A 23,133-nucleotide genomic window follows, 5' to 3' on the forward strand; every position below is an offset into this window, starting at 1 on the left:
CTTGGGAGGCTGAGGCCGGAGAATCGCTTGAACCCAGGAGGTGGAGGTTGCAGTGAGCCAAGATTGTGCTACTGCACTCTAGTCTGGGTGACAGAGCAAGCCTCAACAACAAAATCCATGCAACAAGGAATAAAGACTGTCAGGTGCCCTGATGAAATCAATATACTCAATTAGCATTTTCCTGATACATAAGCCTTATCAAAAGATGAAATGAGGCTGGGCACAACTTTGGCTGAATAAGCCTGATGGTCACATCAGGGTTTTTTTTGTTCTGTTTTGTTTTTAAGTATTTACTGTAGTTCCAAACTTCATTACTTATGCTAGCCAAAAATAACCGAAATAAAAGGTATCTGATCAACACTCAATCACTGAGTCCAGGCTATTTTGCTAGACCTAGATCTAATTCACTTTTAGAGGACAGGACCAGAAATTTCTTGCTACTTTACAAGCAAACAAACACGTGAAAAGGACTAAACTTGAGGCAGCTGGAAAATATGCCTTGAAAGAACAGAGATCAAGTACGAACTACATTTATTATGCAAGTTTGTGTTGTTGTAAACAACAGAGTAAACTTCAATGCTCTTCGTTTCTGCATTGTTGAGAAATGTGAGACTGAGAAATGGGAAAGCACCATGGATAGAAGAAAGCGCTGTATTAATTTAAGGTAACAATTCTCGAGGTAAAATAAGGCATTACAGTAACACAATTTTCATGCCTCAGCAATTAATGATTTTTCGTTTAATTCTCTTCCAACTCTAGAGACATAATTCTGCTTTCACCTTCATCACACTTTCATATGGTTTTAACAGGGGATACACCTCCTCTTCTAAGAATCTCTGCACCTGCCAGAGGAAAGCAGATACAAGACAAAAGAAAATGTTAAGATATTAGCAGATAATACCTTTTCCAATGTCAGGTGATACCACTAAAACCTAATTTAATGAAGCTTTTACTCCACCACTAAGCTTGTTTTTTCCTTAACTGCCTATAAGGAATTTCCGCCTAGACACAGGTGATTCAACCACCATGCCCACATGCCCACCAACCTTTCCCGCAAACTGGCCCAGCCTGTGTTCTCTCAGGTGGTTTCGCCATTTCCATCCAACCTAAAAATCACCACAGCTTTCCTCCTGCTTCCCAGCCCTCTTCAAGTAATCACCAAGAGCTTAACCTCCTCTCCCTCCCTGGTCTGCATCTCTCACCACTGCCTTCACTCAAAGCTCTCATCATCTACTGCTTGGTCCGTTGCAGCAGCCTCCTTATTGGTCTCCTACCTCCAGTTCTAGTATTTTAGCCCTCAGTCCTCGCACCTACTGCTTGGTATTCTAATGACCTATTTAAAAGTATTCACCACTAAGTTTTGAGTTCTCTGAAGATGAGAATTGTCCATTTATCTTTATTTTTTGAGACAGGATCTCACTTTGTCACCCAAGCCAGAGGGCAGGGGCATGAACATGGCTCACTGCAGCCTTCACCTCCTAGGCTCAAGCTATCTTCCCGCCTCAGCCCCCTGAGTAGCTGAGACTACAGGTGCACGCCACCACACCTGGCTAACTTTTGTATTTTTTTTGTAGAGACGAGTTTTCACCATGTTGCCCAGGATGTTCTTGAACTCCTGAACTCAAGCAATTCTCCTGCCTAGGCCTCCCAAAGTACTGGGATTACTGGTGTGAGCCACTGTGCCCGGCCTATCTATTCATTTTTAAATCCCCAGAATTAAATACAGTATCTGAACACATACTGAGCACCTAGTATATACTCATGCATTTCAATTGTTAAAACACTGAGATATTTACTTTTATCCTGTCAGCCAGTAAATGCCGGAGGTTAGGATTTAACCCAAATCCACCTGACAATAAAACCTAATTCTTTTTCCATTATACCACATTCTCAAGATCAAAACTCCAAAAATCGACATAAAGAAATACTTAAGGCAGCTCAAAACAGCCGTATCTTGGTCAGTTGTGGGGGCTCACGCCTATAATCCCAGCACCACTGCACTCCAGCTTGGGTGAAAGAGAGACTGTCTCCAAAAACAAAACAAAACAGAAACCAAACCCAAATCTCTAAGTTTTAGCCAGCAACCTGCTCTGATTTCCTTCTAACGAGGCCCATTCCCAACATACCTCCTATAAAGCAAAAACATCAAAGAGACTACCCCAGGTTCTGCAGCCCAGCAGAAAAGAGGCTTCTGGGGACCGCTCCTCGGAAGCGTTCTAATGTATGCTTACCTGCTGGGAGGCACGACCAGTGAAAGAAGAAGGATCCAGTAAACGATCCAACTGGGAGTGAATGGGACTGAAGTAGGCATCAGCCTGGATACGCTCTATGAGGTCATTGTCACCCCCTTCCTGCTTGACCACAGAAGCTGCCTGCTGAGAAAGCACTCTGATTTTCTCATGGCAATCCTGGGAAGACAGTGAAGTATTGTCAGTTCTCCACTAACAGGGCATTTTAACACTTTAAAAAAGTCATCAGATACTTCACATCCATGCAGTCTACACAGCTCTACACAAAAACGCCTCCAGGCTGAGGTGGTTCCCGTGTCTGTCTCTACCAGGGTCTTCACTACTCTCTGCCCACATCTTAGGACAAGCCTGAAATGGATGCCCACCCTGCTCTGGCCCTCTTCCATAAAGCCCCATGAATAATTTGCTCTTGTTTCCTGCTCACTTCCTATGGAATGTCAGACCTCATTCCTTCACTAGGAGCGGACTTTTCCTACAAGTGATTAAGTAATTCACTTTTAAAAACTCAGTTCACCACAATCACCCTCCACAGATGGCAGATTATGGCCACTGCTCTGTACCATTACTGTGAAGGTAGTGACACGAACACCTTCATCTGCTCTCCCTCATGGAGAAGAGAGCAGGACCAAACGTGCACTCTCAACTTAACCAGGAACATGAGAGGTTACAAACCTGGCGGCTACCTCCAGCTTTGACCATGGCCATGATGATGTTCTCTGTGGCCATGAAAGGCAGCTCTTGCCGAATGCGCCGTTCAATTACCTATAGGAAAAGATAAAGTGAATGACCAAGAAAGGTGCCTCAAGGCTAAAGTGATAAACACCGCAGGATGTCAAAGTGCACAGCACAGACACTAACTACCACATTATGGAGACAGTAATGGGTTGTTTTATTCTACATGATGTTTTTTCAGTTTTCTTACTAACTCAGACTTTTGATTTTTTTTTTTTTTGAGACAGTCTTGCTCTGTCGCCCAGGCTGGAGTGCAGTGGCACAATCTCCGCTCACTGCAAGCTCCGCCTCCCGGCCTCCCGGGTTCACACCATTCTCCTGCCTCAGCCTCCCCGCCCGCCACCACGCCCGGCTAATTTTTCTATTTTTAGTAGAGACGGGGTTTCACCGTGTTAGCCAGGATGGTCTCGATCTCCTGACCTGGTGATCCACCCGCCTCAGCCTCCCAAAGTGCTGGGATTACAGGTGTGAGCCACCGTGCCCAGCCAGACTTTTGATTTTTAAAAAGGGAATATTAACTTAAAAAGTTGCCACATAGAAAGATTTTTTTTTTTTTTTGAGACGGAGTTTCTTTCTTTCTTTTTTTTTTTTTTTTTGAGGCGGAGTTTCGCTCTGTCGCCCAGGCTGGAGTGCAGTGGCCGGATCTCAGCTCACTGCAAGCTCCGCCTCCCGGGTTCACGCCATTCTCCTGCCTCAGCCTCCCGAGTAGCTGGGACTACAGGCGCCCGCCACCTCGCCCGGCTAGATTTTTGTATTTTTTAGTAGAGACGGGGTTTCACCGGGTTAGCCAGGATGGTCTCGATCTCCTGACCTCGTGATCCGCCCGTCTCGGCCTCCCAAAGTGCTGGGATTACAGGCTTGAGCCACCGCACCCGGCCCGGAGTTTCTTTCTTGTTGCCAGGCTGGAGTGCAGTGGCATGATCTTGGCTCACTGCAACTTCTACCTCCTGGGTTCAAGCAATTCTCCTGCCTCAGCCTCCTGAGTAGCTGGGATTACAGGCATGCGCCACCATGCCCAGCTAATTTTTGTATTTTTAGTAGAGACAGGGTTTCACCATGTTGGCCAGGCTAGTCTGGAACTCCTGACCTCAGGTGATCCGCCTGCCTCGGCCTCCCAAAGTGCTGGAATTACAGGCGTGAGCACTGCACCCGGCCCTAAATAATTCTTTTTTTTTTTTTTTTTTTTTTGAGACGGAGTCTGGCTCTGTCGCCCAGGCTGGAGTTCAGTGGCCGGATCTCAGCTCACTGCAAGCTCCGCCTCCCGGGCTTACGCCATTCTCCTGCCTCAGCCTCCCGAGTAGCTGGGACTACAGGCACCCGCCATGTCGCCTGGCTAGTTTTTTGTATTTTTTTTAGTAGAGACGGGGTTTCAACGTGTTAGCCAGGATGGTCTCGATCTCCTGACCTCGTGATCCGCCCATCTCAGCCTCCCAAAGTGCTGGGATTACAGGCTTGAGCCACTGGGCCCGGCCTAAATAATTCTTAAAACCCCTATTTGCTACATATCAGTGCTCAGCCTCAAGAGCTAAGTATAGGAGAGAAATAAACCCATCTGCCTCAGGTACTTAAAAACAGGCAAATGGAGCCATCTACTCTGCCTAGTCACACCAGAGCTGATGATTCATGCTGCGAGATAGTTTAAGGCAATTTAAAATACTTCTTTTTCTGTTTCTATAAATGTGTCTATGAATTTCACAGAGCTAGTTCCCTAGAGCTTATGAACTGAAGGATGAGCTCGGGTGGGAAGAACGCCTATCGGATCAGAATGCAGCTCCCTCAACACACCCCAGAGCACCCTCCCTCCCACATTCTAACCCCTCCCTAATACTTTACTTTTTAATTGAAGCTTCTTACTTTGGGGTACACTACCAATCCTTCAGAAATGTTCTGCAGCGTATTCAGTATAGTATCTGCAGTAAGAAATGCCTCGGCCAAACAGATCCGTCTAGAAAACAAATAGCCATTCAGTATCTCTTTAAACAAATTCAGTGAAATGCAGAGTGTGTCCCAACAAGTTGCCTTACTGACTGTACTCTCTGGATAATTTCCTTCAATCTCATGATTACCCCAATGACCTCATGACCCTCAAGTCTGTCACCTCTAGGCCAGACCACTTGCCTAAGTGCCAGACCTTATACCTACTGAGACGTCTACCTGGTTGATCCATAGGTACCTCAATTCCCAAACTGAACTCAGCCACTCTCATTCCTCTTACTCACCATTACAAACCTGCCATTCCTCCCTCGCAGGTCCTGCCTCAGCAAATGACAGTAGCGCCCCAGTCACCAAATTCTTTATACTCACTCCGGTCAACCACCAGGGCTGGCCAGTCTGCCTTCAACTCTGGATCTATATCCTTCCTCTCCATTGACATGGCACCTGCACCAGCGTGGCCTCGGACTTTTAAAGTAGCCCCTAACTTGTTCTGACGTGATCCCTGTCTCCTTAGAGCCAACTCTCCAAACTGCTGCCAGGGTCTTTTAGCAGGCAAATCAGCAGACCCCCAGGGTCACACCTTGCTAAAAAGTATTCAGTGGCTGACTTCTGAGTGAGTTCACATGACTTATCTCCAGAGATAAATCCCAGATTATGCACAGATCCCAGAAAGCTAGGTCTAACTATACATCCGTATCCACTCAAGAAATTCCAGCACAATGCAAGCAGGCGAGAGTAATGCCAGTCTGCTTTAAATGAGTATTAACACAAAACAGAAAATGTTGTGCACATTGGTACCTCATCAGCAGTACAGATTATTTCAGACTTATCTCATAGCTAATCAAGATGTTATTGTGCCTAAACACCACAACTGACATCTATCTGCCTTCAGAAAAGACCCAGAAGGCCTTTCGTACTGGCTACAATCTGTGACCATGTCCTGCCCCACCTCCTGGCACATGTTGGCTTCATTCCCCAGGGCTACTCAAGTAGTAGTAACTCCCTCAAGTGTGTTTTCTACTGCTTTGTGCCTTTATAATGCTCCCGATCTTGTCTTTAAAAGATGCATATATTTCTTAAGTCTTAAGGCACCACCTCTACTGTGAAGCGTTCTGACTCCTCAAGCACTATGCCTTCCTCTCGGCTCCACAGTACCCACTACACACTCCAACTGTAACACTTATCACACTGTCTTTTCTATGTTTTTGCCTCCCTGCTAGACTCTGGGCTCCCTGGGGATAAGGAGACTGTAGAGATGCTCAAATATGTCGTTTTACTTCTAGGTCCCTCCTTCAGACCTCCTCCCAACTTGGTGTATGTGACGTCCCTGCACCACTGACCGGTTGGCACTATCATCCAGTGTCCGTTCAAACCACTGGACAGATGCTGTCTGTAGCGGGTCCAGGACAAGGGTCATCAGGTGGCGGGCAAGACTGCAGCAACGTTCTGAACGCATGGGATTCCGCTTGTATGGCATCGCACTCGAGCCTGCCCATGTAAAAAAGGACAAGATGCAAACGCAGAGAGACTTCAGAGGACAGTGAGTAGGCAAGCATGCTCCTGAATGAGCTCTCAGCCCCCATCCACAGCCCTCCAGCAGCTCTGTGTGCTCACAGGTCTCTACACAGCACTCACCAATCTGCTGTTTTTCAAAGGGTTCCTCCATCTCCTTGAGGTTTGCCAGGAGGCGTATGTCGGTGCAAATCTGGGGGAGGCAGGGGAATAAGCATCACCCCACACTGTCAGTGTGCAGGAGAGTCTGGGAGCCGTGACTAGGCTGATGAAGGAGATGAGCTCTTAGGTGTGCTGCGGCTGAGCTGAAGACCAGTGTGTCCTCCCCAAGAGCTCCTGGAGAGTATCTTACTCAGACTCCTCTCTGTTCCCGAAGGGCTGGGATGACAAATTCAAGGAGCATGAAAACGCTTCTGTGAAACACTGCTTAAGGCATCATGGAAAGACAATCACAAGATTAATTTAGGATGGGCACAGTGCCTCACACCTGTAATCCCAGCACTTTGGGAGGCCAAGGCAGGTGGATCACCTGAGGTCAGGAGTTCAAGACCAGCCTGGCCAACATGGTGAAACCCCGCCTCTACTAAAATAAGACAGGCATGGTGGTGCATGCCTGTAATCCCAGCTACTTGGGAAGCTCGCCTGAACCTAGGGGGCAGAGGTTGCAGTGAGCTGAGATCGTACCACTGCACTCCAGCCTGGGCAACAAGAGTGAAACGTCATCTCAAAAAAAAAAAAAGAGATTAATTTAATACACCACTGAAAAAGATGGATGTTTTGCAGTGCTTGGGATAACTTTAAAGAAAATGCCAAAACTAGTCTTCCCCTTAAGGGTTTCATCTACAGACCACAAATTATTAAACTAATGTATAATATTGCTTGAGAGATGGTTAAGTAAAAGTCTGAGGCTGAAACAGTCTGTCTGTGGTGCCCAGAGCTCCTGTCCCCGCCCCACAAGCTGCCACCACTCACCTTGTGCACTGACGCCCCCAAGCTAGCCAGCACAGACAGTACTTCAATATCCACTTTTCGTGTATATGTCTGCCCTGTGATGATGAAAGCTCTAGAAATAAATAGAAGAGAGACGTATGTTAAAATATTTTAAAGCCATTGCAGTGGTGCATGACTGTAGTCCCAGCTACTTAAGAGGCTAAGGGAGGAGGACTGCTTTAACTCAGGAGGTTGAGGCCAGCCTAAGCATCATTGGGAGACTCTTATAAAATAATAATAATAATTCAAAAACATGCCTCTGTCAAACAAGGAAAAACACATCCTAAAGAAAAGCTTGGTCTTATTGGTATGCTAAGTTATACTGAGCCAGTGGACCTGAGCGGTAACTTGCTCCTGAAATAAACTATTCCCACCCTTTTCACTAATACTCAGGACACCGGCATGACTCAAGAAGGATACATGGTGCAACATGCCCACGTCCGGCCACAGCTCAATAGAAATGCCTGGGCGAAGCATCCATGGTGGAACCTGGTGGGCTCCAGTGGAAATGGTCAGATTTAGCCTAACCTGTTGGGGACCCTAAGTAAAGAAACAAAAATGGTAACAACATGAAAAAAGGTATATTCTAAAGAAACCAGAAGTAAATCATTTTCTTTTTTCCTATAGATTATACAAAAATAGAATGCAGGTCGGGCATGGTGGCTCATGCCTACAATCCTAGCACTCTGAGAGGCTGAGGCAGCTGGATCGCTTGATCTCAGGAGTTCGAGACCAGCCTGGGCAACATGGTGAAACCCTGTCTCTACAAAAATAATACAAAAATTAGCCAGGCATGCTTGTAGTCATAGCTACTCAGGGGGCTTAGGTGGAAGGACTGCTTGAAGCTGGGAGGTGGAGGCTGCAGTGAGCCGAGATCACACCACTGCACTCCAGCCTGGGTGACAGAGTAAGACCCTGTCTCAAAAACAATAATAAAATAAAATAAAATCCAGAAAATATGTCAGCAAGACGATTGGGGGGGGGGGAAGAATCCAGATAGTAAGAAAATAAAACCCAGGATAGAGACAGAAAAAAAAAAAAAAAAAAAAAATGGGTAGAAGAACAAAGGAAAAAAAAGGCAAAAATTGTAAGGTCAAATCTAGAGGTATACTGAACACAGGACTTTCATCAACTTAACAGGGAGGTCAACGTATTCCCACTTACCTACCTCTTAAATCCCGCCTTATCTGTCACCATCTTGTCAAGCTGCTCTACCTTGGAAAGAAAAGACACATCCTTATAATAATCCAGGTGTCTAGTATGAGAATGCCTCAACCTGTCATCCTACCCAGGTCTTGCCCCCAACCCCCACAACTTCCTTCCAGTCCAAAGACCCCACCCGTCCCACAATCAATCTCTCCTATCATCCTCAAAGACAGCCTTGTCTCAGGCTCCACCACTGAGTTTCAGTGTCCTGCAGGTCACTTTCTGAATACCTTATGGTCATCTCCCTCAAAGAGCTGCAGGAAACTGGCCTGAGTGCCAGTGGTGCCCTTTACTCCCCGGAAGCGCAGGTCATCTCGGACACGCTTCAAGTTCTGGAGATCCATGCAAAGATCCTGAATCCAAAGACAGCAACGTTTCCCAACTGTGGTCAGCTGTGCAGGCCTGAAGACCCAAAGAGAACACACGGAAGTCTCGGACCAACATCTTACATCATCAAGGTTTCATTGCTTCTTTTCATAACCACCATTACCCCTTGGAGGGAGAACAATTTAAGAGATGAAGTAACTGGTAAAGATAAAACAAGAGCTAAAACGTTTAACCAAATAATCGTTACGGAGATTCAATGTCATTTATAAATAGTCAAGCAGTATGAAACTAAAAGGCTATTAGTATAGTTCTTTTTTCATCAAGAGGCAATTTTTTTTTTTTTTTTTTTTTTTTTTTGTGAGACGGAGTCTCGCTCTGTCGCCCAGGCTGGAGTGCAGTGGCGCAATCTCGGCTCACTGCTAGCTCCGCCTCCCGGGTTCACGCCATTCTCCTGCCTCAGCCTCCCGAGTAGCTGGGACTACAGGCGCCCGCCACTGCGCCCGGCTAATTTTTTTCTATTTTTTAGTAGAAACGGGGTTTCACCATGGTCTCGATCTCCTGACCTTGTGATCTGCCCGCCTCGGCCTCCCAAAGTGCTGGGATTACAGGCGTGAGCCACCGCGCCCGGCCAAGAGGCAATTTTTAAATTACTATTATTTCTAGACTGGGTCTTGCTCTGTCACCCAAGCTGGAGTGCAGTGGCATGAACATAGCTGACTGCAGCCACGAACTCCTGGGCTCAAGTGATCCTTCTGCCTGAGCCTTCCATGTAGCTGGGACTACAGGCACGCAATACCACGCCTGGCTAATTTTTAAATTTTTTGTAGTGATGGGGTCTCACTTTGTTGCCCAGGCTGCTCTCAAACTCTATGTCTCAAGTGATCCACCCGCCTCAGCCTCCCAAAGTGTTGGGATTACAGGCATGAGCCACTGTGATGCATGGCAAGAGGCAATTTATCATAAGGGCAGGAACAATGTCCCTTTTGTTCATGGCTATACCCACTGACATTGGTAAGAAATACATCAGAAAGTCGTGTAATATTTGCCAAGTATCTGATATGCTCCTGCTATTGAAAATACAATAAGGAATGACACAGACAGGATCCTTGTCCAATGGCACTTGCTTGCATTGTAAACAAGTAAAAAAGAAAACAAAACAAGATTAGGCTGGGCATAGTGGCTCATGCCTATAATCCCAGCACTTTGGGAAGCTGAGACGGATGGATCATTTGAGGTCAGGAGTTCAAGACCAGCTTGGCCAACAGAGACAGGGTAAAACCCTGTCTCTACTACAAATACAAAAAATTAGCTGGGTGTGGTGGCAGGTGTTTGTAATTCCAGCTACTTGGGAGGCTGAGGCAGGAGAATCACTTGAACCTGAGAGGCAGAGGCTGTAATGAGCCGAGATTGTGCCACTGCACTCCAGGCTGGGCGACACAGCCAGACTCTGTCTCAAAAAAACAAATTAAAAAAAGAAACTAGATTAATTATTGAGATTTTAAGTGCTAAAAGAATAAAAGAACAGTGAAGATAATGGTGATGGCTGCTCTAGATTGGAAGTAGAGGAAAGCCTTTGTGAGGAGTCAAGATCCAGTGAGGAGTAGTCACGCAATGGAGAACCACCCCACAACACGCATAAGCAGAGGACGTGAACGTAGCAGCTAGTGGCTTTGTTTCTTGTTAAGCCTAAATCAAAGCAGGGCACCGCGGCTCAGGACTGTAATCCCAGCACTTTGGGAGGCCAAGGAAGGTGGATCACCTGAGGTCGGGAGTTTGAGACCAGCCTGACCAACATGGAAAAACCCCGTCTCTACTAAAAATACAAAATTAGCCAGGCATAGTGGCGCATGCCTGTAATCCTAGCTACTCGGGAGGCTAAGGCAGTAGAATCACTTGAACCCAGGAGGCAGAGATTGCGGTGAGTCAAGATTGTGCCATTGCACTCCAGCCTGGACAACAAAAGTGAAACTCCGCATCAAAAAAAAAAAAAAAAAAAAAAAAAAAGGCCGGGCGCGGTGGCTCAAGCCTGTAATCTCAGCACTTTGGGAGGCCGAGACGGGTGTATCACGAGGTCAGGAGATCGAGACCATCCTGGTTAACACGGTGAAACCCCGTCTCTACTAAAAAATACAAAAAACTAGCCGGGCGAGGTGGCGGGCGTCTGTAGTCCCAGCTACTTGGGAGGCTGAGGCAGGAGAATGGCGTAAACCCGGGAGGCGGAGCTTGCAGTGAGCTGAGATCCGGCCACTGCACTCCAGCCTGGGCGACACAGCGAGACTCTGTCTCAAAAAAAAAAAAAAAAAAAAAAAAAAGCCTAAATCAAGCCACTGAAGGTCGGTTTCTGAACACAAAACATAATTACGAGGCCAGCTGCGGTGTCTCACGCCTGTAATCCCACCACTTTGGGAGGTTGAGGTGGGTGGATCATTTGAGGCCAGGAGTTTGAGACCAGCCTGGCTAACATGGCAAAACCCTGTCTCCACAAAAAATACAAAAATTGGCCAAGTGTGGTGGCGTGCACCTGTAATCCCAGCTACTTGGGAGGCTGAGGTGGCAGAATCGCTTGAATCCAGGAAGTGGAGGTTGCAGTGAGCCAAGATCGCACCACTGTACTCCAACCTAGGTGACAGAGTGAGACTCTGTCTCAAAACAAAACAAAAAAACAAAATACATAATTATGAATAAATTGTCCTAATGTCCAATTTCTTTCTTTTTTGAGACAGGGTCTCACTCTGTCACCCCAGGCTGGCATGCAGTGGTATAATCACAGCTCATTGTAGCCTCAATCTCCTGGGCTCAAGCCATCTTCCCGCCCCAGCCTCCTGAGTAGCTGGAACTACAGGCACAAGCTACCACACCTGGCTAACTTTTTGTTTTTTGTTTTTTTTTTAAGAGCCATGGTCTCCCTATGTTGCCTAAGCTGGTCTCGAACTCCATGCCTCAAACTATCCCCGTCTTGGCCCCCCAAAGTGCCGAGATTACAGGCCTAAGTCACTATGTCCAGTCTAATTTCTTTTTTTTTTTTTTTTTTTTTTTGAGACGGAGTCTCGCTCTGTCGCCCAGGCTGGAGTGCAGTGGCCGGATCTCAGCTCACTGCAAGCTCCGCCTCCCGGGTTCATGCCATTCTCCTGCCTCAGCCTCCCGAGTAGCTGGGACTACAGGCGCCCGCCACCTCGCCCGGCTAGTTTTTTTGTAGTTTTAGTAGAGACGGGGTTTCACCGTGTTAGCCAGGATGGTCTCGATCTTCTGACCTCGTGATCCGCCCGTCTCGGCCTCCGAAAGTGCTGGGATTACAGGCTTGAGCCATCGCGCCCGGCCTTTTTTTTTTTTTTTTTGATATGAAATCTCGCTCTGTCACCCAGGCTGGAATGCAGTGGCGCGATCTTGGCTCACTGCAACCTCTGCCTCCCGGGTTCAAGCAATTCTCCTGCCTCAGCCTCCTGAGTAGCTGGGACTACAGGTGTCCGCCACCACACCCAGCTATTTGTGTATTTTTAGTAGAGATGGGGTTTCACCATGTTGGCCAGGCTGGTCTTGATTCCACTGCCTCATGATCTACCTGCCTCAGCCTCCCAAAGTGTTGGGATTACAGGCGTGATCCACTGCACCTGGCCGCCCAGCCTAATTTCTTTCTTTTTCGCTGTCACCCAGGCTGGAGTGCAATGGCGCAATCTCGGCTCACGGCAACCTCCGCCTCCCAGGTTCAAACAGTCCTCCTGCCTCAGCCCCCCGAGTAGCTGGGACTCTACAGGCGTGCGCCACCGCATCTGGCTACTTTTTTTTTGTATTTTTAGTAGAGACAGTCAGCCAGGCTGGTCTTGAACTCCTGACCTCAGGTGATCCACCTGCCTTGGCCTCCCAAAGTGCTGGGATTACAGTCATGAGCCACCGTGCCCGGACCCAGTCTAATTTCTAATAGATAACCTAACCTATTCCAAATGGAATTTCTTTCCTCTTAGGCTAATAACACTGACAGCTAGGAACATCAAGGCATAACACTAGGAATGTCCACAGAAGGCACATCACATCACAAGCTACAGTGTATCTCCAAAATTAATCTTATCGTTTTCCTTGTTAACGGCTAACAGATTATTGGTATAAGCAAAGAAAGAAGTAATCTCCCAAATGTCCATCAGTTGTTGACAATTGGGTAAATGAAACATGGTACAACCACAATGGAATGTTTTTCAGTCATAAAAAGAACTGAAGCTCTGACACAACATGGATATTGAAAACAGCAAAAGAAGCCAGACATAAAAGGTCACATATTGTACACGATTCCATTCTATGAAATGTGTAGAATAGGCAAATGCGTAGATACAAAAGATAGATCAGCGGCTGCCAGTGGGTGGGGAAGGGAGGCATAGGAGTGACTATCAATGGGCATGAGGTTTCTTTTTGGGATGATGAAAATACTCTGAAATTATATAGTGGTAATGATTGCATAATTCTCTAAGTATAGTAAAAACCACTGAATTGTACACTTTAAAAGGGTGAATTCTGTTATGTAAATTATATCTCAATAGTTTTTTTTAATTGCGTGAACTGATACACTAAGAGGATGCCTACACATCAACACTGTTTTCTGAGTTCCTAATGGCTACGAACTCTGGCAGCCAATCTCTTCCATTATGCTATCTCCAGAGGAACATTGGAATGCTTCTGTATTTGCTGAGCACTCTCCCGGAGGCAGGAGAGGAAGAGAGGAGCTGTAACACAGAGGAAGGAGGATGTGGAGGGAAGCCACTGGCACGGAGCACTTCGTATGAACAAGCGCTTCAGGCTACTGCTACCAATAAGTATAGGCCCTGCCTTTAAGAAATACGAAGCTCAAAAGGCTTTCATAAATTATCATGTCCTTGTTGCCACAGCAATACACCATCAAAACAGAAGGCAGATGCTAATATACCATTATCAAACATCACTCAAAACCTGTCACTAGCACTCCAAAATTACACCATCGGCCTTTTAAAAGGGCTTTATTCAGTAATCATAAAAATACTTGCATATTTTAAAAATAAAAATGCAAAAAGTATGGCTGGGGGCAGTGGCTCACGCCTGTAATCTCATCACTTTGGGAAGCAAGGGTGGGCAGATCACTTGAGGTCAGGAGTTTGAGACCAGCCTGGCTAACATGGTGAAACCCTATCTCTCCAAACAATACAAAAATTAGCTGGGCGTGGTGGCTGGCACCTGTAGTACCACCTACTAGGAAGGCTGAGGCGGGAGAATCGTTTGAACCCAGGAGGTAGAGGTTGCAGTGAGCATGAGCCAAAATCACACCACTGCACTCCAGCCTGGGCGACAGAGCGAGACTCCGTCTCCAAAAACAAAAACAAAACAAAACAAAACTCAAAAAGTAGAAAGAAATTTAATTTTCCTATTATCTCATAAACCAGAGTAATCAACATTTACATCATGGAGTACTTTCAACCAATTTTTGTGCAATTTATAAGCTGTCTTTGTCACCATAACATAAACCTAAGTGCCTTTGCACGTTAGATCCTGTAAGCATCATTTAAATGGTTGCATATTACTCCAACCTATGGATGTATGAATACTATGCCTTACTTATTCTCTTATTGTTGAACATTTCGATGTTTTTCTTTTTTTCTTTTTGAGAGGGAGTCTTGCTCTGTCGCCCAAACTGAAATGCAGTGGTGCGATCTTGGCTCACTGCAACCTCTGCCTCCCGGGTTCAAGTGATTCTCCTGCCTCAGTCTCCTGAGTAGCTGGGATTACAGGCACATGCCACCAAACCTCGCTAATGTTTATATTTTTAGTAGAGACGGGGTTTCACCATGTTGGCCAGGCTGGTGTTGAACTCCTAACCTCAAGGGATCCGCCCACCTTGATCTCCCAAAGTGGTGGGTTTACAGGCGTGAGCCACCACACCTGGCCCATTTAGATTGTTTCTAATGCTTACTACCATAAATAATATTTTTCAAGGCTCTTGATATGTTTTTCCCAATGTTTCCCAAAGGAACTGTTATATTTACTCTCTCACCAGTATGTTTTAAGGTAGATATCAGGCTCATTCCCCATAAACATCCCAAATTACTTATACTTAAATCATGTTTTCAGATTCTTCACCTCAAGGTTACTGTAGAAAAGACTGAACTCAAGAAGTAGCTGAAAGCCATATGCACATAAACAAGAAGTAATCTTATCACTTACTGGAAATGTGTGAAACCTAACGTGGGTAGACTGGCTCGTTCCTTAGCAAAGTCGGCAAGCCGAGAGATCACTCTGGCAAGCTACAAGAAAGATCATGTGATAGAAAGAGGTTGAATTCAGGTTGTGTTCATTACATAATTAGGAACAAAACTTTTAGATAATTTTGTATAAAATTAGACCTGTAACTCATGAAAGGCAGCAGCCATATCTTTCCATCTTTGTATCCTAAACTGCCTGGAAGAGTTCATAGCAACCAAAATTTGAAAACTGAGTTGACTACCTAAAATGTCATGAACTATTTTAAGACCATGGCAGAAAAACAGAACAAAATCATAATCCTGACCCACATATCCCAGCAACATGCCTTTGGTTGCACTCTCTTCATTTAAAAGGCTATGCTTGGGCCCCCACAAGCAAGAAAGGATGACAGCAGCGAAAATGAAGAACTGGCCGGGCGCGGTGGCTCATGCCTGTAATCGCAGCACTTTGGGAGGCCAAGACAGGCGGATCACGAGGTCAGGAGATTGAGACCATCCTGGCTAACATGGTGAAACCCTGTCTCTACTAAAAATACAAAAAAATTAGCCAGGCGTAGTGGTGGGCGCCTGTAGTCCCAGCTACTCGGGAGGCTGACGCAGGAAAATGGCGTGAACCCAGGAGGCGGAGCTTGCAGTGAGCTGAGACTGCACCACTGCACTCCAGCCTGGGTGACTGAGTGAGACTCTGTCTCAAAAAAAAAAAAAAAAAAAGGCTATGCTTTAAAAACCATTCACTTACAGTCAGCTGGGTGCAGTGGCTCACACCTGTAATCCCAACACTTTGGAAAGCCAAGACGGTGGATCCCTTGAGCTCAGGGTTTGAAATCAGCCTGGGCAACATGGCAAAAACCCATTTCTACAAAAAATTAACCAGGCGAGGTGGCATGCACCTGTACTCCCACCTACTTGGGAGACGGAGACAGAATTGTCTGAGCCTGGGAGGCGGAGGCTGCAATGAGCCATGATCACGCCACTTGACAGAATGAGACTCTGTCTCAAGAAGAAGAAAGGAGAGGGAGGAAGAGAAGAAGAAAGGAGGAGGAGGAGGAAGAGAAGAAAGGACAAGGAGAAGAAACAATTAGTTCTACAGATTAAACACAGGGTTGTCGTTCACCTGAAAAAATGATGCTCTATGTAAAAATTTACATTGTGATTTAGTTGTAACTGGTGCCTATCTCCTACCATAGGGAATCTACGGTTGGTAGGAAACATCTCCCAACTCCTTACCTTTGGCAAAAGCAGGTCAAGTGCATTTCTAAGAATAATCAAGTCCTACGAAAGAAAACGCAATGATCTTATATTAAGCAGCTTTGCTCAAACGATATTATTATGTAACACTTTTTGGCCAAAAAGGCTGGGTTGCTCAGCTACCAGCCTATATCACCATTACCAACCCACTAAGCATGCCAGAAAATACTAATACAAGTTGTTCTTTCCTGATTACTGTTTGAAAAGCACGTCAGCTTAACAGTACTACTGAGATCTATAAGGAACAAAACCTTTATACTTATAAAGCCCAGCATGGTGGCGCATGCCTGTACTCTCAGGACTTTGGGAGGCTGAAGCAGGTGGACCACTTGAGGCCAGGAGTTTAAGATCAGTCTGTGCAACAGAGCAAGACTGTCTCTCTAGTATTAAAAAATTTTTCAATTAAAAAAAAAATGACTGGAAAATGTGTAAGTCAACAAGGTTTATGTTTTCCCAGAGGACTGCTTGAGTTTCTGAGAAGCTTCCATATGTACATTCCATTACTTTCCTCCCCTGTTTCTTTTTTTCTTTTTTTTCTTTTTAAGTTGGGAGTCTTGCTCTGTCGCTCAGGCTGGAGCTCAGTGGTGCAATCTCAGCTCACTGCAAGTTCCGCCTCCCAGGTTCATGCCATTCTCCTGCCTCCACCTCCCGAGTAGCTGGGACTACAGGCACCCGCCACCACACCCGGCTAATTTTTGGTATTTTTAGTAGAGACGGGGTTTCACCGTTAGCCAGGATGGTCTCAATCACCTGACCTCGTGATCCGCCCCCCTCGGCCTCCCAAAGTGCTGGGATTACAGGTGTGAGCCACCGTGCTCAGCCTTTCCGGTTTTTTCCTGCCTACAGTTGCTAACAAGGAAAGGAATGACCCAGAATATCAAGGTTTAGGAAACGTAAAGCTGCTTTTGAGGAAGGTTATCTCGAGATGTACATCTTTCAGGCAGCTCCAACACATGTCGATATGAAACAGTAATTATTGAGCCCATCCACACACTGGGTACTGTTTAAAGGATTTTCCAAGTAAGAAGACTGTTCTCCCGTTACCTGACTCGCCAATTACACAAAGATGCCTTTAATTATGTTTAAGACTAAATGAAAGCATTTGGGGCAACTTAAAAATTACTGGCTTATTCCCAAATTGGACATTTATCTGGAATCTAACTTCAACCCCCATGGGTATACTCTGATTAAGAGCACAAGCTAGGTCAGGTGCAGTGGCTCACGTCTGTAATCCCAGGATTTCAGGAGGCTGACGCAGGACGACTGTTTGAACACAGGAGTTCAAGGCCATTCTGGGCAGCATGGTGAAACACTGTCTCTATAAATATTTTAAAAATTTGCCAGGCGTGGTGGCTCATGCCTGTAATCCCAGCACTTTGAGGGGGCTGAGGCAGGCAGATCGCCTGAGGTCAAGAGTTCGAGACAAGCCTGGCCAACATAGTGAAACCCTGTCTCTACTAAAAATAAAAAAAATTAGCTGGGCGTGGTGGCAGGCGCCTGTAATCCCAGCTACTAGGGAAGCTGAGGCAGGAGAATCGCTTGAACCTGGGAAACGGAGGTTGCAGTAAGCCAAGATCGCGCCATCGCACTCCAGCCTGGGCTACAAGAGCAAAACTGTCTCCAAAAAAAAAAAATCTTTTTAAATTAGCCCAGTGCAGTGGCACATGCCTGTGGTCCCAGTTACTCAGGAGCCTGAGGTGGGAGAATTGCTTGAGCCCAGAAGGTCAAGACTGCAGTGAGCCATGTTCGTGTCACTGCACTCCAGCCTAGGTGACAGAAGCGAGACCCTGTCTCAAAGCATTTTTTTTTGAGACAGGGTCTTCGAAGGACTTCACAGTCCTTCAAAGGTCTTCGAAGGATTTTATAAGTCCTTTGAAGGCCGGGCGCAGTGGCTCACGCCTGTAATCCCAGCACTTTGGAAGGCCAAGGTGGGCAGACGGCCTGAGGCTAGGAGTTCAAGACCAGCCTGACGAACATGGTGAAACCCCTCTCTACTAAAAAGACAAAAATTAGCCAGGCACGGTGGCGGGTGCCTGTAATCCCAGCTACCGGGGAGGTTGAGACGCGAGAATTGCTTGAACCTGGGAGGCAGAGGTTGCAGTGAGCAAGATCGCACCACTGTACTCCTGCCTGGGTGACAGAGCAAGACTCTGTCTCAAAAAAAAAAAAAAAAAAAAAAAAATTCCTTTGAAAAATTACCTCAGCCATTAAAATGCTAAGGCCTTGGCTTACATCCAGCAAACCAATGCATAAGCAGGATCTGTAGGTCTTATTTTATAGAGGTCATTTGGTGCTTACAGTTTAGATTGGAAGGACAATAAAAGCTGAAAAAATTCCTCAGCATTTTCAACCAAGATACCTTTAAAAATAAAGATTTGGCTGGCGTGGTGGCTCACGCCTATAATCCCAGCACTTTGGGAGGCTGAGGCGGGCGGATCATGAGGTCAGGAGATCGAGATCATCCTGGCTAACAGGGTGAAATCCGCCGTCTCTACTAAGAAAATACAAAAAAATTAGCCGGGCATGGTGGTGGGTGCCTGTAGTCCCAGCTACTCGGGAGGCTGAGGCAGGAGGATGGCGTGAACCTGGGAGGTGGAGCCTGTAGTGAGCCGAGATCCCGCCACTGCCCTCCAGCCTGGGCGACAGAGGGAGACTGTCTCAAAAAAAAAAAAAAAAAAACAAATCTATAGTTTCACTTCCTAAACTGGACAACATCAAATAAAATTGACAAATACATTCTAGAGACTGAGTTTTAAGTATAAACAACACGGGCACCTACAGTATTGTCTCCAACATAGCAAGAAGTGGCACCAAGGTGAATAATGCCTGCAGCTTTTGGACAGCAGTGGCCAAACGTGTGCACGTGAGCCATCACATCATGTCGTAATCGTTTCTCTTCCTCAGCTGCCATCTTGAAGTCGATGTTGTCCAGGTTTGATTTCATCTCCTGGATTTGTTCATCTGTGATAGGCAAACCCAATGTCTGCAGAATAGGCAAAATAGAATAAAATAGACTCAGTGTCACAGTTATTTGAATGAAGTGATACCAAGGAAAAAAACTGATTCATGTCAGCAGCAATACCCTATCTCCCAACCCTTAAATTAAAATTTAAGGCAACCAAGTTGAAAGTCCACTGGCCAGGGGTAGTGGGGTCGAGGGGTGGTGGGAGAGACCTTCTCAATGAATCATGGTAAAGTATACTCTAAGAAAGCTCCAAGAAATAAAACAACAACATAATCCTGCTCTTGACTGTTCCTTCTGCCCGAGACCTCTGCTTGGTTCACTCCCTCACACATTCTGGTCTCTGGAATCAAACGTCATCTCCTCAGAGAGGTCTTCCCTGACTTCAGTGTAACACACCCTCTGTGTCACTCTCTATCCCTGGCCTGGTTTTATTTACAGCACTTAAAAACCACATGACATTTTTTACATATTTATTAACCTGTCATTTCCCTCTAGAATGAATACTTCTTGAGGAGCTTTGTTTTATTCACTGCTTAATCCTTAGTGCTTGGCATGGTGGTGGCCATGTTACTTAGATGGATTTACTTTGAGAAACCAAATTTAAGAATTCTGTAAGTAGTTTTGCCAGGAAATTATGTACAGCAAATGAGTGCAACTGAAAACAATTTCAGGAGATACTGATGAGAAAATAAACACGTCAATGTCTTACATTCATCCATCACTGGAAAAATTAGGCTGCAAAAAACAGCTGGCAGCCCACAGGCAGCTCGGAACCTCGATCCAAGGGTTGAATATAAACAGTGGTGAAACTGATTTAAACCTCACTTGAAACTTGCAAACAGTGACTCAGGGAAGGATCTTACATTTAGACCTTTTTTATCCAAGAGAGGAGCTACTAGCCAGATATGGCTATTTAATTTAATTTGATTAATTAAAAAGTATTGGAAAATATAAGTAAAAAGTCAGGCCAGGTATGGTGGCTCACATCTTTGGGAGGCCAAGGCGGGTGGATCGCTTGAGTTCAGAAGTTCTAGACCACACTGGAAAACATAGTGAGACCCGTCTCTACAAAAAAAAAAAAACAACACAAAAATTTGCCAGCCATGGTGGTGTGCACCTCTAGTTCCAGCTTGGGAGGCTGAGGTGGGAGGACAGCTTGAGCCCAGGACGCAGAGGTTGCAATGAGCCGAGATTGTGCCACTGCACTCCAGCCTGGGAAACACAGCCAGATACAGTCTCAAAAACTAAACAAAAACAAATAAAAGCAAAAAGTCAGTTTCTCAGTCACACTAGCTGCATTTCAAGTACTCGGCAGCCACATGTGGCAGCACTGCCTGGAACTTTACAGTCACAGAAGACAGGACACCTCTTGACTCCTTCCAAAGCAAAGCAGCAGAGGGCAGCATGGCCATACTGCTTCCTCCCCTGAAGCAATGTATCTTTTCAAAATTCATACTTTCCTTACTACGAATTTTCTGCATTCCTCCTAATCTCTTATTCTCTTATTCTCCAAGTTTTTTCTTAGCTACTAAATTATTATGCAATTTGTGGTAAATGTGACCTAATAGATAATCCAAAGCCAAAATTGTATGCGTTTCAGGCAAACCGAGGAAAGAAGACATACTCAGACTCTACATTCCAACTCCAGCTTGAAGCCATTTACTAGCTTTGGCGACCCTGGCAAAGTCTTGAGTACCACTACCCTCATCTACAGAATGGAGTATCAGATGAAGTAGAAAGAGTACACACTAGTACATCACAAATCACAACACATGATTAAGGTCTACTACTATCGCTATCTACGCCAAGAGTTTATTAACTTGATGCTCCATTCTTTCATCTGTAAAATAGGTACAGTATTTAATACCTACTCTTCACGGTTGTTTGGAGGATTAATGAGCGACCATGTGTAAAGGGTTAAGACAGTACCTGGGTCTCAGAAGGCACCATATGAATGTCTGCTATTATTGTAGTGTAGAGCCCAATAATTTGGAGGGCAGTGATAAAGGGAGGGCAGGGAATCTAGAATGAAAGTTTCCTGTTTCGAGAGTTCCATTGTACGGGTCCTAGACACAAACTCAGATTGTTTCCGTGTTTAGTGTGCCGTTTGAGAGAGCATTGCCAACTTGCTCGTTGTGGCACTTTCCTCTGAAACTTGAGGCGAAACATTATCGCTCTCTGGATCACCTTCAGTTTGCTTCAACTCTTCTGGAGCTATTTCTGAAACCGCTGGGCTAAGGAGTTCTCAAACAGCCCACTCCAGCCTGGGAGACAGAGCGAGACTCCGTCTCAAAAAAAAAAAAAAAAAAAAAAAAAAAGAAAAGAAACTATAAAACCCGTTTAAGGCCGGGCGCGGTGGCTCAAGCCTGTAATCCCAGCACTTTGGGAGGCCGAGACGGGCGGATCACAAGGTCAGGAGATCGAGACCATCCTGGCTAACACGGTGAAACCCCGTCTCTACTGAAAAATACAAAAAAACTAGCCGGGCGAGGTGGCGGGCGCCTGTAGTCCCAGCTACTTGGGAGGCTGAGGCAGGAGAATGGCGGGAACACGGGAGGCGGAGCTTGCAGTGAGCCGGGATCGCGCCACTGCACTCCAGCCTGGGCGACAGAGCGAGACTCCGTCTCAAAAAAAAAAAAAAAAAAAAAAACCCGTTTAATAAACCCCTACCCGGAGCCTTCTCCTCAGACGCAAAGCGCAGGCCAGTGAGGCGGAAATGGTGGCCTAGAAAACACGCATTCCAGTCTTGTCATTTGTCACTAACTACATAACTGTGGAAGACCAAGGGGCTACGTGCTCAGCTCAGGCTCTGGTTCAAATCCCAGTTCCGCGCTTAATAGCTGCATGGGCTAGGGCAAACAAGCTGTCTGGGCTTGGTGTTCTCCCCTGCAATGTAGGAAAAACACCATCAAGCCTGCAAGATCTTCATGGATTACACGAGAAAAGATGCGTGAAATAATGAGCACAACGGTACGAAACAAGCGCTCGGTGTCTGTGGTTAGCAGCGTACTCCTGCGGGGATGACCAAGGTGAATTCTCTGAAACTACAGGCTGAATTTCTCCCAGCCGCCTCCGCGTCTCGAACCCTCTCGGACTAAGAACACGTGAGGCAACAGGTGGCGGCTCCCGGGCCACCTGCCCTTGCTTTCCTGGGGCCGCAGCTCCTCAGGACAGGGAACACCCAGCTGAAAATAGCCCGGCCGCAGCTCCGGGGTGGCTAAGCCCAGCCCGGCACAGAGCCCGGCACGTGCTGGGGCGGGCCCGTCCCTCCCGGCCCAGCCCCTCAGCCCAGGGTCCGTTACCTGCTCAGCCTCCGCCAGCCACAGCCACAGCTGCCGCCATGTCCGGAATTTATACCTGTCGCTAAACACGAAGCACATCTCCGGGCTGGCATAGCGGGAGGCAAGAGGTGAGCGGTAGCTGTCGGGCGAACCATGATCACCTCCAGCAGCCATCCCGACCCCGCGACCCCGCCAGGATAGACTCTACCCGGGAAGAGCGGAAGCGGAAACCCGGAGGCCGGGGCAGGACGGGGCGGGGCGGGACTTCCTTCACGCGGTCCAGCTTTCTGGGTTCCGGGCGCTGCCGGCTGCGGATTATCTCGGCTGCTTCTGCCTGAGAGTTGACGTGGTTCGCTTCTTTGGCCAGAAACATGATTGGTGCTTCCTACGTTACTTAGCCGCGCTACACTTTAGTTTTCCTGTCTGTAAAGAGCTACATTAAGACTTGCCCTGGCCGGGCGCGGTGGCTCACG

General features: G+C 46.5%; 1 protein-coding gene across 2 annotated transcripts; it reads right to left on the reverse strand.

Moving 5' to 3' along the window:
• Positions 1-514: 514 nt before the first annotated feature.
• Positions 515-22,915, reverse strand: ADSL (adenylosuccinate lyase). 2 transcript variants are annotated; one of them, XM_038007403.2, is made up of 13 exons: positions 22,682-22,915; positions 19,194-19,397; positions 16,394-16,438; positions 15,129-15,208; positions 8,855-9,026; positions 8,587-8,633; positions 7,401-7,491; positions 6,552-6,621; positions 6,257-6,404; positions 4,836-4,926; positions 2,922-3,011; positions 2,232-2,408; positions 515-842 (listed from the first exon to the last, which is right to left on the reverse strand). In XM_038007403.2, exons 1-13 carry the CDS (start codon positions 22,832-22,834, stop codon positions 756-758), a joined length of 1,455 nt encoding a protein of 484 aa, XP_037863331.2. In that variant the 5' UTR covers positions 22,835-22,915; the 3' UTR covers positions 515-755. The 2 variants fall into 2 exon arrangements, with proteins under 2 accessions (XP_037863331.2, XP_072862799.1); XM_073006698.1 differs by lacking the exon at positions 16,394-16,438 and adding an exon at positions 16,073-16,156 and having other exon boundaries at positions 22,682-22,894.
• Positions 22,916-23,133: the final 218 nt, after the last annotated feature.

Source organism: Chlorocebus sabaeus, chromosome 19 (genome assembly GCF_047675955.1).
Source record: "Chlorocebus sabaeus isolate Y175 chromosome 19, mChlSab1.0.hap1, whole genome shotgun sequence".
In the NCBI taxonomy this organism is placed as follows: domain Eukaryota; kingdom Metazoa; phylum Chordata; class Mammalia; order Primates; family Cercopithecidae; genus Chlorocebus; species Chlorocebus sabaeus.

Excerpts from the sequence above, each read along its gene's own strand:
- ADSL (XM_073006698.1), bottom strand. The coding sequence starts at position 22,834 with ATGGCTGCTGGAGGTGATCATGGTTCGCCCGACAGCTACCGCTCACCT. Across the intron at positions 16,157-19,193 it reads GCTATGTTGGAGACAATACT|AGTCTCATTCTGTCAAGTGG; the intron begins GTAGGTGCCCGT and ends TTCTTGAGACAG. Across the intron at positions 843-2,231 it reads CTGGTCGTGCCTCCCAGCAG|GTGCAGAGATTCTTAGAAGA; the intron begins GTAAGCATACAT and ends TTCCTCTGGCAG.